Source organism: Scleropages formosus, chromosome 9, assembly GCF_900964775.1.
Source record: "Scleropages formosus chromosome 9, fSclFor1.1, whole genome shotgun sequence".
In the NCBI taxonomy this organism is placed as follows: domain Eukaryota; kingdom Metazoa; phylum Chordata; class Actinopteri; order Osteoglossiformes; family Osteoglossidae; genus Scleropages; species Scleropages formosus.
The window spans coordinates 18975494-18992765 of NC_041814.1; the positions used below are offsets into that span (position 1 = coordinate 18975494).

Below are 17272 nucleotides of genomic sequence, written 5' to 3' on the forward strand. Positions count from 1 at the left end.
TTTGTCTTAGTAAGTAGCCCATGCTTTCTGGTTTTTCTCTAAGTTTCCACCTCTGTGAAGAGTTACAGTAGCATCACAATAAAGAGGCCCGAGAGATGTCGTTTTTTAATGGATGATTGGGTGTGCACGGTGCCTGTCAGTGAGCCGCACTCCCCGCTGTGCTTTGCCAGTGAAGTGCGCTGAGGAGAGCGGCATGCCAACGTTCACCGTACAGTTGAATTCGCCCGGTAAGAACTACAAATCCCGGGAGATGCGGATACACGTCTCGATCTTGCGGCGCGCTGCCTTTGGTACGGAACTGGCGAGGTAAAACGTTGTTTGTTACACAGCGTTCCACCTGCTCGGATTGATTGTTCTACAAAGGAAGCAGGTTCACTCGACAGCCACCTAGAAATGACGTGTTTTTATTTGGAGAAACTCCCGGCTCGGTCCGGAGAGATCTCGTTCTCCTGGCGGCGTCTTCGAAAAACATTTAAATTACTGAACTGTAGAATAAGGCATGTTTAGTTTGTGCTGCTTCACACAGAAATGTGCAAACCAATTTGAAGAGCAACATCTGAGAATAGCACCAGATGCATAATAATTAAAATGCTTAAAGGTGATCGGTAATGCTTTTGCTGGGTTTAACAAACCATCTTATTCGTGGAAGAAAGCAAGTGTCGCGGCTGCACCTCTCGCTCCGTGTGCGTTAAAAGCAGACGGAAGAGTACAGTTGTATCGCAGCACCCTCGCGTTGGGTGGCGGGAGAATACTACAGTAGAGGCTCTAGGAAGGAGAGTCTTTATGCGGATATTGTTTTATTTTGCCGAAAGGAAGGCTCAGACAGCATTTCCAGCAGACGTTTCATGACGGCCGAGGAAGGGACACGGCCCGTGGATTCCGCCGCCATCCATAACCCAGCGTCTCGGCCGCAGAGTTCCAACTGCGAGCCGTGCCAAACAAGAGGCGGGAGTGCGCCCGCCGCAGGAGGCAGGCAGTGAGTGAGCGGCGCCTCTCCGGCTTCAGCCGTAGCGCCTTTGTGGCGCGGCACGACCTGGCAGGCTTGCTGAGGTAATGAGGCCTTCGGCCGGACCGGCCCGCATCTCCCCGCAGGGGGCCGCCGCTAATTCACCCTGCCAGCTACCGAGACGGGGACGGGCGCTATAGAAGGACTCCTTTTTAAAACCTTTTCTGGATGTCCGCAGTCAACTCTTCTGTCATGTTGCAAAGCTTTTCTCCCGAAGGTTTTTCTTAATTTGTATCAGTCAGTCAATCAAATCCGTATTTAATGCGGTGTATTTTTAAAACCGGCTGTCACGGTGCACTCGACGGGTGATTTTGCAGACGTAATAAAAACGGGGTCGGTCTGCGAAAAGGAGAACTGTTTCCTGTGCCCCTTATAATTATTATGATTGCAGTCCATTTATGTAAATGGAACGTTTGCCTGTAAATATGGATATGTAATGAACTGTGTGTTAAGAAGCGGATGAGGAAGGCTGATTGTTGCTGGAAATGTCCCTTTGGACTACATGAGATTTAATGGTTGCCGGTGTCATTTTGGCAGCGCTGGCCTCCTCAGACATGGTTTGCCAGAGGTAGCCCCGGGACCCCTTGGAGACATGCAGAGGCAGACAAAAGCAAAGTGGGCTACCAAAGACATTTAACTGAGCAAGGATGGCAATGCAGGAGTATGGCGAAGTCTGTCCTCGGCAGACAAGTAAGCCGGAGCAGCAGATATGAGCTGTGTCGTACTGGAAGTCCTGCGGATTAGAATGAATACACGGAGTATATTGAGGGCTTCGCTGTAGTACACCGCTGTAGATACGGTACAGTAGGAGCTCATGCAGCTTGTTGCATTCTGATGGTGACATTGCTCGTGTTTTATTTTTCTTTATTTTTTTGTTCCGGAAGGGGTGAAGATGAGGCCTGCGTGAACCTAGGAAACATTAATGCAGCATTTACTGTTGCGATTCGGAGGAAGAAGGGCTCGGTCAAGGACAGGGTGAAGAACGGGCTGGAGGTCCAGGCATCCGTTACATTTTTAAATGCCACATCCCTTAAGATGTATCCTTATTTTTTATATTGCGATTTTTATTCTGGCGGTAGCTATCTTCTTTAATGCCGAAATAAGCGAAGGCTCTCCTCTTTGCTGCAAGCCAACAAACAAGATGAATGTCCTTTGCCTAAGGACTGAGCACAACGTAATTATTATATGGAAAGACGGACGCAAACAAGTGTTCTCATTGCTGGCTCATCTGTACAGCGATATTGCTTTTGAAAAATCATTCATCGTTTGAACTAAATGATAGCAACAATAAATGTCTGACAAGCTATTTTTGGGTAGCTACCAGGAAAATAGCATGATGGTAAAAGCAACCCTACAAATAGTTATTGGAGTCTGGGCTGTGTCATTTGCTGATTGCAATGAGGAACTACGCTGTGATAATTGGGCACGGCCGGAGTCGGGCGACGCTTCCTGGCCGACCACTTCGTTGGCGTCTCGCTGACCAGCCGGGAGTCTGCGGTTTGCCAGTTACCGGCAGCGCGTAGCTCTCCGCTGCTCAAGTCAGCACCGGTTTGCCTGCATAGCAACGTGTGATCTCGTGTGTGTCACGGGCTTGGCGGAGGGGTTTACTGGAGCAGAGAGCACACATGCGCGTGCACACACACACACACACACACACACACTCCTTTTGAGGAATCCTGACAGATGCGGGGGGTATTGTGGACAGCGGACTGCAGCCAGTGCAACCCAGAATAGCAGTGAACGGTGGAGAGAAGCGGGAGGGGTTCTTGAATATTAACACCTCCTTCTCTGCACGCATTCATCCTTATTAACACAGTTACCAGCATATGACTAACAGTCTTGCAGAATGGTTTCGACCAGGCACAATGGACATTAGCACAACCCTTGTTAAAACTCAATTACTGCTCCGCCTCTTTATGTGAAGCAGCTATTTACCTCTTCTACTTAATATCTATAATCATATTAGAAAAAGACTGATGACGATGCGCTATCACTCTGTATAATAATGATTTTCGATAAATGTTTTGTGACCAAGCTCGTTTTTATTTCACATTGCTTGCCACCCTAGCGTCTAGAGCATCGGCACTAGTCACTGACATCAGTTACTCTGTACTGTGTCACCGTTGAACCCTGCCCCCCCCTCTACCTCTCCCTCTCCCTCTCTTAAGTAGCCAGCTGGGTGCACTTTTGAAGCACTCATCACATGCAGTGCGCAAACGTGTAGTTATCAGCTGGTGGCACGTGGCTGCAAACAAGAGCACGCCGCTTGCCATCGCTCGTGAACCTTGCCGTTTTGTACGTTGTTCCAGCTCGGTCTCCGGCCAGCCCAAGGGGGCTTCCTCCCTGAGCGGTGCTTCTGAGTGACAGCGACACATCGCTTTCGAATGGCTTGCACCTCGGGTCTCTGGCACGCCCCATTACCTTCACGGAGCGCGACCTCTTTGAAAAAGGTCAGCCGCATCTCGCGCGGCCGCTCGGAGCGGCGGTATTATTCAAAGTCAGTACGGAGCCCTCGCGCCTTTAGAGAGAATTACCCGTGACGCGTGGCCGGCCGCCGGCGTCGAGCGCGAAACGGTAACGTTAAATCGAATGCATTTCGGTAACCGGATTTTCTCGGGTTTGCGGGAATCGCGCTGCTTTGGCACACGCTCGCTTCCGTAGGATCTTTGCTGGGGACCGCCTGAGGCAGGAATCGAACGCTGATCTCCCACACCAAAGGCAGAAACCCCCACCGCATCGCCAATAGGCCGAGGCCGTTTTGCTGGACTTCTAGGATCGCTGTGTTGCCCCCTTCCCCTCCCTGTGGGGCTCCCACACACCGCCCCCCCCCATCGGTCTTACATCAGATTAACATCAACTGCCATGGCAAAGGGCAAATACTGCAGATTTGCCCTTTGGTCCTGCTGCCCACCAGTTGGGCTGCCAGGCATGGGTTTGTTTCGCACATCAGACGTCAGCGTGGCAACTCTGCCAGGGACAGATGATGCCTCATCTCTTACATCCAAGTCAGCAACCCGGTCCACATCGCCAATAGGTCAAGATGTCTTGAAGAGGCCCTCAGATCCCTACATTTTTTAAAACTACATTTCGTAATCCTTTTATGCATGTGTATAAATACGCTTTATGGAAGATGTAGCTCTGCGAAAGTCGGAAGGATAAAGTTTCATTTTCATAGTCTTGTTTTATTCACTTTTTTGTCTTTGTGAGGCTCAACCTTTGGCAGTCTCCTGTTTGGTGCCCTGGGATGCCATATTAGGGGACTGATTGACAGCACTTTGAAAAGTAAATAGACTTTAATATTTCTCTTACTTGTATTATTAGGTTACATTACAGCAGGTTATTGAGTTATGTATTCTGTCAAACCTTTCAAAGGAATTATGTCAGTGTCACAAAAGGTTGAAATTGAACCAGGCAACTCTTGTAATGTAACGCCTGTATTGATCTTGCGCGTTGGTTTTACAAGATAGCGTGTCACCAGCTCCAGTCTCAGGGGATGTGACCGTTGAACCCCTGTATCCACAAGAATGGATCACTGCCGCTGCCAAGTCCTCTCCGCCCGTTCTCAAACCCTCCGTACCACCTTAGACAGATGGCACCATGGGAGGTGACATCAGGGGGCGAGGAGGGAGTGGCCACTTTATCTGGATAGGGGAGAGCGAGGCTGGCTCTGTTTTTAACTCGTGTTTATTTTTAATTGGATAAATTCCAGACCCAGTACTGACACTACTGTCAATGGGACACTGCAATACAGGGATTACATCATGTGTCCATACAGTCTGGCCTGCAGTTTAAGAAAATTAATCTTTTTTTTTTTTTTTTCTTAAGAAATGTAGAGCAGCCTATTGAGTTGGTATAATATCAGAAACTGTGTGCGTCTGTGTTTTTTAATTCCTCGCTTTGTCTCATTTTTTTTTTCACAATCCCAAGCCAGTCAACAGCTACTTTTCACACTCTGAGCCACTCAGTCCTGTGCAACAGAGCCAGCAGCGAGGGCCATGGCACCTCTTGGTGCCAGTGGCTGGCGATGGCCAAGGACGTGCTACAGCCTACGTGGTACACGAGCCAGCAGTCGCTGGGCTACCGGACCCCGTCTGTGCTGCGGACCAGCACTTTTACTGGCCGAGCCACTTGGGACTCCTCTTATTTATTTGTTTTGATGTTCGTCTATTTATTTCAAGACATATTTATTTATTTATTGTTCACAGGGTTTGTTCTCCGTAATTAACTGGATTGTGTTTGCTGGAGATTACCACAGCAACAATTTAGGTGACAGCTACAGCTACAAATGTTTGTCCAACTCCCATCTGGCATCTCAATAGACTTGGGCCCATCTGTCTGTGTTGTTTCCATGTATAGATCTGCTTTGTTACTCTTTAAATACAATTAACATGCAGTACGCTGCTGTTTTATTTCGATTCTTTCATTGTGAAATTTATTTTAAAAATTGCCCTGGGTGTAACCGCACATTTCATGTGATGCGGAATGCATGAAAACAGATTTGTAAAACCCATCAATGGTGATAGGTCTGAAAACCTAGAGATAGGCCGCGTTTTTGAATAACGCTCGAGAAGACGTGAGAACACCCCGAACTGCAAAAAGAGCACCTAAGAAGCAAGTCATTGCTGGCATGGTCGATTTGCAGACGTACGCTTCTTCAACATAACTGAAAAGAAAAAAATTAAGAAATAATGACTTACGGTGTAGTCAGTATTCATCCGCGCAACGGAAACACCCACGTGACATTTCTTCCTGGCTCTCTGAACCTCCGACACACTTACCCACTTGGTCAGGCTCGTGGGAATTAGGATCCTGTTTATCCGGCATGACGTATGGAATCACTTGGAACCAATTTGAAGCAGTAAGGTTGGTGTAGAGAATACAGGATTGCTTTTGCATGCATAAGGAACTGGGGGAGCGAAATGCATTCACCCACAGGCACATACGCCGCTAAGACATATAGTTATTGTTTAGGTTCTCTACGGGGTCTTCGGTTAGTCGCCCCCTCATTTCGCCCTTGGGACGGAAGGCGATAGCATCCCATTTTTATCCGTGCTTTTGCTTATTATTGGAAGTGCAGTGTTTAGAAAGTATTAAGTTAAAATTATGATATGGATAGAGTGCTACTTTTGGCACGGGCACACATGCACGTTTGAGCTTGGTGCAGCATGCAAATTGGCGCTGGAGCAGCGTACCACATTTCCGTGTCTTTTACTTTATGTAATCTGTAATTTTGCAGGTAGCGGTGTGGCTTCTGGAGCGCTGAGTCCGACACATGTCCATTCCAGCTGGACAGTGAGCTGCCTCACTCTACTTACTCTTGTGACTAGACCCATTGAACCCTCTTTCTGAGCTCTTAGTGGTGTGAAGACCTGAATGCTATGTTGAATAGCCCTGCCATACAGAAACATGGAAATTTTCCTCCTATATATTTCCAGTCAAACTGATATTTGATGCATAGTATTGCGTAATAATTTTCATTGCAGTTCGACTTACCCTTTTGATTAAAAAAAAAAAATTGTACAAAACATATAGAGAGTTACAGATTAGTTATTTGACATTCCAGATGTGTTATATGTTTTACCATTCTATTTTACAATGGAAAAAAGCCACAGATTGAGAAATCCATCCAATTTCAATAACCCGTCGTCTTGAGCAAGGTTGCAGTGGTCCAGAGCCTATGCTGGAAGCATTGGGCGCAAGGCTGGGAGTGGTGGGGGTATACCTTGAGCGGGATTCCAGTCTATCACAGGGAGCAAAAGGAAAAATTGAAAGTAGAAAGTGCAGACTAAACTCTGTTTCTTCGTGATTACCCCATTCTAGAGGAATACTTTCTTTCACATTACATTTTTTTCCGTTTAGCAGACGCTTCTCTCCAAAGCGATGTTGAGCTACAATGTTAAGGTACCTACAATTATTTACCATTTGTACTGCTGGGTAACTGCTTTGTTCAAGGGTACTACAGCTTGAGGTAGGAATTGAACTTGCAACCTTTGGGTCCAAAACCAACAACGCTAACCATTTTGTTACCAGCTGTTACCTAGTAAAAATAAGTATAAAATAATTGGCAAAATTAGCATTCGCTATATTTAGGATTTATGTAATATGTAACATTGACCGAGTATTATTATTGTTACTGTTATTCATTAACTACTGATAATTGCTTGTCCAGTGTTGGTTATCAGTGGACCTGTTCGTAACAGCATAGGGCACAAGGCAGGGGACACCCTAGATGGGACTGAGTCCATCACATGCAGTCACACACACAGAGTAAAAGCAATCGATAGGGACAGGTTCACCTGAAACACATGGCTTTGGACTGTAGGAGGAAACTGTAGCACCAGAAGGAAACGCAAACTCCACACAGACTGCTGGATTCAAGCCGTGTTGAATTCAAGCCAAGTTCATGTTGTCAGTTATTATTATTGTTATTATCAGTAGATGTACTATTGTTTTAAATATAAAAGTCATGGGAGGAGAACAGCAAAGGTAAACTGTGTGGTTTCGCTTTGAGTGCAGCTGATTTGAGTTTTTAGAAAAGCTAAAGAGGGACATTGTAATGTGTGGCCATTGCGCCGATGCGTCATTTCTATTGTGGACATTTTCCGTCGTCTTCGGGGGGATTGCAGGCAGGTCTCACTGTCTCGCTGAAGACTTCAGGATGGAGTGGATCCAGAATGGGCGTTGCTTGTGCTAAGCGTGTCTTTTGAAGGTACCATTCCTCCTAGTGCATAATTTAAGAAGGCATTTTGTTTATTCTTTGTTTCTTCAATAGCAGCTGCCTGATCTACCATTCCAAGAAGAAGAAGGTGGTTAAAAAAAAAAAAACAATCAAATCGTTGACAAGTCATGTGTTTGGGAAAACATTGCATCCAATTAGGAGTGCTTCTCTGACTGCTCAAGACATCGATTTGGCGCTTTGCGCGCACCAACCCCTTTCCTCTCATTAAAGTAGCCACAGTTCACCAGCTCCGGCAGCGTAGAATGGACTCGCGGCTAATTATTACACAACAAATAGGCTGTTTTCATGCAGAACACAAGACAAGCAGGAGGCAGCTTGGTCTTAATGGGGCTAAGTGAGTGCCTTCTTTCGCACTGGCTGGGACAGGTAAACACAGGGCAGACCTGGTACCTTTGGTTCATCCTCTGAATTGGCAAAGAGAATAAAGTGTGTGCTGCTCACATGTGCACTGCTTGTTGACTTAATGAACACTGTGAGCGATTCTGAAACAGAGATGAACCTTGCTTTCATATTTAAAGCTGGATGGTACTGTTATAATTTACTGAGCTGTAATTGTAAAGCTTTTCTATTTTACTTTTGACTATACCTTTTCTTACATTTTGATTCTAAGCCTCTTCTTTTTGTCATAAGCCTGCCATAGGTACCAATGATTGCAGACTGGCTTTGAGTTAGAGCAAAATCAGCTATTATTTCTCATTTTCCTTAAAAATGGTCTTACACGATAGCATTCTTATACTGGATACACATAATTAATTAGACATTTTAATTATTTGTCTTTCTTGCCAAAAAATATCGTATAGTAAACCTTTAGCACCAACATGTTACAATATGGCAAAAGACCTATCATTTGTACCTATTAACTTAGAAGAAATTCTATCTTCTGAAAAGCAGCTGTGAGTTGCTTGTAGTGTAGTGGTTAGAGGTGCTGCCTTTGGATCCAAAGGTCGCAGATTTGAATCCCGGCTGTAATAGTGAGCAAGGTACTTATCCAGCTGTATAAATGGGTAAATAATTGTAAGTATCTTAACGCCTTGGAGAAAAGTGCCAACCAAATTAGTACTGCTACTGTTATAGTAGTTGCATAGGGTGCCAGATGTTGTCTTGAGGGACTTCTGCAGGCCTTTTGTTGAGTCTGGACCATCACATGTCCATTCGCTGGTCCATGGAGAATGGGTTATTTGTATCAGGAGCTCATACCGTTGACTTGGGGAAAGAAAGTTAGGCATGCCGTAGCTCTCACCAACGTGTCCTGTAGGAGAACCACCATTTCGGTCATGGCCATGGTCATTTTGTTCGTGGACGTTGTCACAGGCACCGTATATTAACATTGTTGGCTCTTTTATATGTGTTTTTATGGAAACTCTCATAATCCTGGTGGACTCTGTTAGTAGTAGCCCACCGTTTACATACTATGAGGAGTCCTGTTTCCCTCATCTGGCATAGCAAAGACAAACTGCCTGCCAGTTTGGTTGAACCCCTCTCCTATGTTCAGAGTAACTGCACGCAGAGTTCTTCTGCTCTCCATTCTCATGAATATGGTAATCCGGCAAAAATTTCTACGAGCAGGTACTGTACTATACCTCTCGTCCTCATTGCGGCGCAGAGGAAATGAAAACGTCCCTGTTCCTGCATTGCTCCCCATGCTGCAGGACTGTCAGCCATTACCCATCCCCACCCCTACCCCCCCTCGGAGCGGAGCCCCGGCTGCACGCAACGATAATTGGTGCCACGCGGGTCTTTATCAAAAAGACCCTATCAAAACGGTTTGCGGTGAACGGTGAGGAAGGGAGAGGAGAGAATTTGGGTCTTTCCACAGGCTTTGAAATAGTACATTTTACAGACAGCATTACATTACCCATGCAGCCCTGTTGGACGTGCGGCGAGAGTACTTAGGCTTTGCATGCTGCATAATCCCATTGTAAAGCACTGCAGAGCTCTGTACACACAAATCTGTATTCATCTTATCCATTGTGTCTACTTGAATCTCTCCGCTTGTATTCCCCCGTGAAGGGGTTTGTATTATCAAAGAAACGTCTATTTCTCAAATTGCCAGATAAGGAAGTACATGTCAGCATCAGAAGGCTGGTATGTACAGCGCTGTATAGCTGTCACTGAGCTTGCTTGATCTGATATCTGCGAGTCAAATAAACTAACCATACGTTCAGCCGCTGGAATTCTGCTTCTCCGAGGCTAGAACTGACGTCGAAGAGTTGGTTTGCATTATTGACAATGTTTATTCACACTGGATGCATTTTTCAGCTGAGAAACACCTTTGGGCACAAGGCTGGGGAATTAGATTTTTAATGCTTACAGGCTGTAACTAGAGCATTATACACTGACCCTGCTGAAAAGGGCTGGAAGGTTAAATGTGTACAACCAAGGCAAGAATGGATTTGGTTAGAATTGTATAACAGTTCTCGGTGCTGTCGGTATTGTCCAAAACTCATCAAGTGAGATCCTCGTGTTTTAGACAGAAATGAAGAGCATTACTGTGTTGACTCGTCCAAATTAAAGCCTTCACCTCGACTAATCTTTTGCAAATGTTATTTGAGAGTATGTATTTTCCGTTTTCATCTACGTCCAAACATATTCAGGGAAATCATATTTAAGTACACATGCTAAACCAATGGCGGTGGCAGTCTTTTTGTTAGCCCTCTGTCTCTGAGATGATTTTTTTTTTTTTTTTTTGCGCTCGTTTTACTTTTGCCACGGTGTTTAAAAATAAATGTTTCAATCGGATCGTTTAATATTTTAACTGAATATTTTACTTATTCATAATCACTCAATTATCTTTGAGCTGACAAAGTGGCAAATTTTTATGCGTTAGTTTTTCTTTTTTCTTCATTACGTGAAACTGTGGTCTCGAGGCCTATCATGTGTAAGGGTGTATAAGTCCGTTCCTAGGTTGCTTGCCACTATTGTAATGTAATGTGCGCTCGTGGCAGATTCCATATTTTTAATGCAAACAAATACATCTGTCACCGGTTAAGCAGTAAGACAGCAAAAATTTAACACCTGTAACTAGCTATCATGCGCATTGACTTAAGAGTTATAGAATTCTGCTTTTTTTTTTCCTTCAAACTCACATTGCAGAATTTGCCCAACTTTGGTCCTTATCTTATGGAGAAAAATGAGATCTTGGCAGATTATAAACAGAAGCAGAAAGCTATTAAAGGCAACATTACGACAGAATCCAAAGGACCAAGAATATATACCCCAGCAAAACCCATCCCAGCTGTTCAGGTAAGAAAACGATTTTCATATTTTTGTTTGACTGCCATAACTTTAACTTTCACTGTGTAACACGGGACACGAAATACAGACTTTTACGATAGCTCATTTTATGTTGCGTTTTTTCTTTTAAGTAGTGCATTTTCCCATGTGTGGGAATAAGTTATATATGAGCAAAATCATCAGCGGACTCGTCTAATTAAAGTGAGGTTTGTTAAATCTTCCGAAGTTTTGGATATTTTTCAATTTTTCAAAAGTAAGACCAAAAAGGGTTTGAATTTAGCTTTTTTTTGGTACTACTATTATTAAAAGCTTTGGCATTCCATGTACATTTTTCACTGCATGCAGACTATTTTCATTTAAGTACGCCAAGTCCTTTATCAGATGATACTCGCAGTGCCAGCGACTTTTTCCTGATTGCCAGGCACTAATCTTTTCACAGGTTCAAGGCTTTCAGTTTTATCACAAGGGATGGACTGCTCTGTTTTATTTATTCATTCATTCAAAATGTACAGTAATTTGGTATTTGGAAACTAATTTACATTTCTAAAGTGCAGATTTTTTTTTTTTTTTTTTTTTATCTATCTTCTGGGACTCAGGTGCTGTAATCATTTGGGTTTCTCCCTTTGTCAAATCCCGGGTGCTTTTTTCACAGGATGTCATCGCAGCAGCTCTGAAGTACATCGGGACGTACGGCGAACTCAGCAACCAGGAGCAGGTGCAGGCCCTGGTGGACCCAGAGATGTGCATCAACTGCGGAAAGTGCTACATGACCTGCAACGACTCTGGATACCAGGTACGCACGGCTATAGACTCGGGTGCCAAATCTGTGCACCCTCCCAGCCGACCCCCCCCCTTGCAGCACTGAGGTCACAGTTCTCTATTACCCCGCTTACAACAACAAATCCTCACTTACTGCCTCACAACACAGAGATTTAAAGCACCAGGAAGAACTGAACATGCAAAAAAAAAAAAAAAAAAAACACAGACATAAATCGTTTGAATGTATTCAATTAAATTAGATTAAATTAAATTAAATTAAATCAAATTATTAAATTCATTCAATTAAAATAACTCATTGAATTAATTTATTTCAGTGCAGTTTCAAAGAAATGTGCACGTTTTGTTGAAATGAACAATACCACACTCCAGAGGCATTCTACATACCGAGATACTCTCATTTTCTTTGAGGATGCAACAGCTGTGGTCGCAGGCATTTCCTCCTAAGTATTTACGTCTTGTTCTTTACATAAATAAATGTCACTCACAAATGATCATACATGTATTAATAACATTTTGGGCCTGTTCCATCAAAGCTCTATTATTGTGATGCCGAGTCCTGTGAGCTGCTTTATGTGCAGGTAATAAAGTTTCCAATGAAAAAATGGATTCATCATTACATTCTCGGTGTAACGTACTATATTTGTATATTCGTTATCACAGCTGTTATAAACCTTTCAGCATCCATAGCACACGTTGCTCATTAATCCATATTTATTATGCACCTTTTTCCTCACTAATTCTTACGGATGTTAACGAATGTTAACAACGTGGCTTCCGAACAGTTCTCTCCATTTGAGACGTTCGGCGGCGCGCCGCGGTCGCCGATACGGAGAGCACGGTTTGCGGACAACACGCGAAACGTATTCATACGATCGCAGGCGCTGCTTGTTAAGTGCAGACGCTGTTAGACGGGCCTTGCGTGATCGAGCGCGGAGGCACAGTGACTGTTGTTCCGTTCTCGGTGAAAAAAGACACCCTTGCAGCAAACCCTCCCGCAGAGGGCCTAATAATTCTAATCTAATAGCCTTCGCTTCCTTTTTTTAGGCTATTACGTTTGACCCTGAGACTCATCTTCCCGTGGTTGCTGACAGCTGCACCGGCTGCACTCTGTGCCTGAGCGTGTGCCCCATCATCGACTGCATCAAAATGGTTGCCAGGGCAACCGCGTACGTCCCGAACAGAGGCCTGCCTCAAGCGCTGGGGCCCGTTTGCTAAGGGAGCCGGGCTGCGATCACCGGAGAGCGGATCCGGAATCTAGGCGGCCTCTCTTCTCGTTTCATTCGGAAGCAGCGTAGCGTAGACGCAAAAAAGAAAAAATAATAATGGCGTGTTACCAAAACAAAGACAGTTAGCTTGTAGAAATAATTTTCTAGTCAATTATTCAGGCATAATTGTGTGGATATTGTTGCATTATTTCTAAACAATAGCCAGTGATGTTGCTTTCTTTTGACAAGGCTGTGATAATGAAACTGAAGGCGAGGCTGAAAATAATGGATGTTAATGCACTGTAGAGCCCATGGAAGCGGCTGCGCTCGTATCAAGCGGTCGGATTACTAGCCGTCCACAATTTTAAAGCAATAGAAGGAGGTATTTTGTCATGGAGAAATAATCACAGAGACAAGAAGTCGTAATGAACAAAGATGAATACGTGCTCACGTACCTTTGAAATAGTCTGCCTTTGATTATCGGTGCGGTTGCTGCTCTCCAAGTACGAGAACCATTGTTTTATACCTTCATGTTTTATCTCCTCTGCCTTTAGCAAATAACAGCACATATACAGCATGTTACACATCATATAGTACACATTAGTACATTCTGTTTATCGCCTTGACATGTAAAGCAAAAAAAAAAAAAAAAAAACTGGTAAACACACAGAAAGTGACTGATAGAGAATATTGCACAATTAATTGCATTAATGCATAGACTTTGAATGTTTAGTCCTTTAAATTTTAGTTAGTTCTATGTGTCAATCCCAGATCCCAAAAAGTCTTGGAATTTATGAAAAGTCAGTAAAATGAAGCCGAGTTTCTGACAATCACAATAATTCATTCAGCCAAACGGATATATTTAATGTTAATATGACAGTCATTTGAACCTGTAACAGTGTAGCAAGTAAATGTAATCTTTAACTAATGATAAGTTATTTCTAGCTGATGCAGGTTACTTTTCATTAAAAACCTGACGCAAACTCGGAATATTTAAAGAGAGAGCCATTTCGTAAAGGGGTAAACAACATTGTTTTAAATTGCAGATGTGCATTAGCCTCCTTACATATTATTTGGTTTTGTTTTTAAAATCATGACTCTGAGACAGTATCATTATCAGAATTAAAGTTTCTTCTTTAAGGATTAAAGTTCAAAGTTTTCTTTAAAATGGATGGTCATTAATTTTTTTAATAAATGTTAACCTTTTAAATTTATGGACTGTTTATACTGAAATTATCTGTGTTGATATTTAAAAATAAGTAAATTAGTACGTAAAATCTATATATATATATTTTTATAGCATTCTGTTCATTACAATGTACCACTGTATGTTTCTCATTTGTAGTAATATCTAAAAGAAAACTGAACAGCAATAAATTCTCATGAGTTAAAATATCTGAAAATATTTTTTACTGCCAATTGATTTTAAATTTTTTTTTTTTTAAATTTTTAAATCTGCATTTTTTTTCATTCAGTTGTTCTGTCACACAGTTATCAAGAGGTTTCAGTTACTGTTCATAGTATATTTTATCTAAGTAAATCTAGCATTACAAAAAATCAAGTCTGACAATTATTGCAATAAAGAAGAAGTTGACAAACTTCGTTGTTTTCATTTTATTTTGCCCACTTCTGTTTTAATATTATTTTCTCGCCATGCTCTTGCAGTGGTTATGGGTTATATTTGTCGTTCTTATTTGAGATATATTTAATGTAAAAAAAAAAAAAAAAGATAGATAGATAGAAACCTGCATAATTTTGTTTATACATGCTCTGTTTTTACATACGCTGTGTTTTAGCCTGAAGCCACCCTGAATGTGTACAGTTTTAAAAGATAATTTGTTCACCACACTAGAGACTTTGTACCCTTCTATAACTTCTAAAATCAACACAAGGTCATGACCATGATTCAGCAACAAAAGTGACAAATCACAAGTCACATTGCAAACCTTAATCACATACAGAAATGGCTTTAACCATAGTCGAGTACATTGTTTTACTATGTCTGTTATGTACAGTATAACAGTATTTTGTTTGTGTATTCTCTTAAATTTTAAAAAATGTCCGAAGCATATAATTTAAATGACATGTATCATTAAGACTGAATTAATGGCACTAAAATCAATGGGAAAAATTAATTATATTTGGGTTACTTAATCTAAAATGAAGTTAGGCTTAATATGTGGCAAGTACTACTACTACTTGTATTATTATTATTATTATTATTATTATTATTATACAATTTCCATCCAATATCAACTACAACTTGTCCAGTGCAGGGTCATGATGGTAAAGAGCCTGTCCCAGAAACATAGGGGTAGAGGCAGGATATTGGAAGGCAGGCCAGTAAAGTAATAATTGAAAATTTAAAAAATGAAAGTTACACAACCAAATCTTGTTACTAGGATGAAAAGTGTGCAATGAATAAAATTTAAAGAATAGTTTTATTTTAATTTTGTGGGCAAAATGTAGTCAGAACGTATGGACAGAATGAATTCGCTGCGTTTTTCTATGTTTATGCAAATGAAACAGCTGAAATTAAAATGGCCATTTCAGAAAATGATCATAATAAAAACAACAATGCCAATGTTATAACATAAGAAGTCAAGTGGTTTGTGAAAGTAATCATAATGGCATCGTAATTGTTTTACAGCAGGAAAAGGCCTTATGTGGCATAAGCTGATCTCTACATGCATAGCAATCCAATTTCATGCAACAAAAGGCTATTGTGTGTGCTGTTCCTTCCCCAGAAGTTGAACCTGCAACCTTCTGGCAACAAACCCAGCTCTCTAACCACTGTAACACCTACTTGTAACATTTAAACTTGTGTCTGTTTTTTTTTTTTTTTTTTTTCGCCTGATTATAATTATAGGATTGTGATTTTTACAGAGGGATAATAACAGATAATTCACGTTTAAGAGGCATTAATGAAGACGCTGAAAGACAGGTTTGAAGCAACAAACACCACATTAAAGTGACATGTTCCATTTTTGGTTGTAAAAAAAATTGAATTTAATTTAATTTTGAAAGCTGACAGTGTGTCTTGTGACAATGTGTGTAATTTCGAAAGCATGACAATCCAATTTCATGCAACAAAAAAGCTATTGTGTGAAGAAAAGGGATCGTCTCTCGCCAGGGATTTGGAAGCACATGTGAATTACATGGAACCATGGAAATGCAGCAGGACCTGGTGAGCAACACCAAAACTTTTGCTACTCGCCTCTAGACTCTATACTGCAATTTTTTAAACCAGAAAATTATTTTTAAAAAATTCATTCCGAGATTTGAGATCCTGGAGCTTTCCATGTGATACTTCGTTCCCGAGAAGTAAGCCAAGGAGAAGGTCTGAAAGCCTCCACACTGGACCCGACACCCAACCTGGGCGCAGGGTGTCGGACGTTGAAGTGCTTTCCCAGGATGCTGCGTTGCATACCGAGTCCGGTGACCGACTTCCACCTTGAGCTGCGTTACATCACGCGGAGGATGAGAAGGTTTCCCTCCGCGTTCAGATCAGCTCCCAGACAGGTCGCGCTCCTCAGAGCCGCGTCCGTTCCCACCGTCTCCCACCCTTTTTGCCGTGCTGCAGAGCACCTGACGGCCACAAACAGTTTGAAATGCAGATATCGGCGGTGGACGCAGAGGCCGGGGTCAGCCAGGTTCGCATGCGTGCTCCGCAAGGTGATGCGGGAAGCTACAAAGAAATGTCACTCTTACAATCTCAATGCTTTCCAGCGGCGTGTGCACCTCAGTTCACTGACACCGCATGCCTGCAAGGACAGATACTGCAACGTCCGTGCACAATAAGACTGAAGCAAACTGTAAGTACAGTAAGTGTTAAAAAAAGTCACACCTGCTCATATTTCATAAGAAACACGTACTGTATGCATGAGATGCTCAGAATATGATGTGCACAAGAAAATGTAGTGATAACAGTATTATAATAAGAGGATATACAAGACACATACAAGGATATACATGATAGATAGATGAGTCCCCATCCCATCGCTGTAAACTCTCTCTGATTCCCTAGGTCTTTGTTAATCCAGGCCTTTCTTCTGCTTTACCCTTGTTGATCCTGGCTTAACAGCAGGTGCTGTGGGGGATAAATCGGATTATTTATAATAAAAATCTTAATACCCGAGCTGATAAATCTACTGCATTCATTTCGGTTAATAATACCAAATGGGAGATTGATTAATGAATGAATTAATCACTGAATTTGGTTTGTCGCGTCTTCGTCGTTTTTAATAGAACATTAAAAATTGCCGCACATCTTTAAGAGGTAAACAGGAACTCTGTCATTGTGATTAA

General features: G+C 42.4%; 1 protein-coding gene across 1 annotated transcript in view; it reads left to right on the top strand.

Moving 5' to 3' along the window:
* Window positions 1–13647, top strand: part of dpyda (dihydropyrimidine dehydrogenase a) — a 124077-nt gene extending 110430 nt beyond the window's left edge. The window contains exons 21-23 of the mRNA XM_018754086.2: window positions 10839–10988; window positions 11632–11772; window positions 12804–13647. Coding sequence (XP_018609602.2) covers window positions 10839–10988; window positions 11632–11772; window positions 12804–12974 — 462 coding nt within the window. The 3' untranslated portion in view covers window positions 12975–13647. The remainder of the gene's footprint in view (window positions 1–10838; window positions 10989–11631; window positions 11773–12803) is intronic.
* The last annotated feature ends 3625 nt before the right edge of the window (window positions 13648–17272 follow it).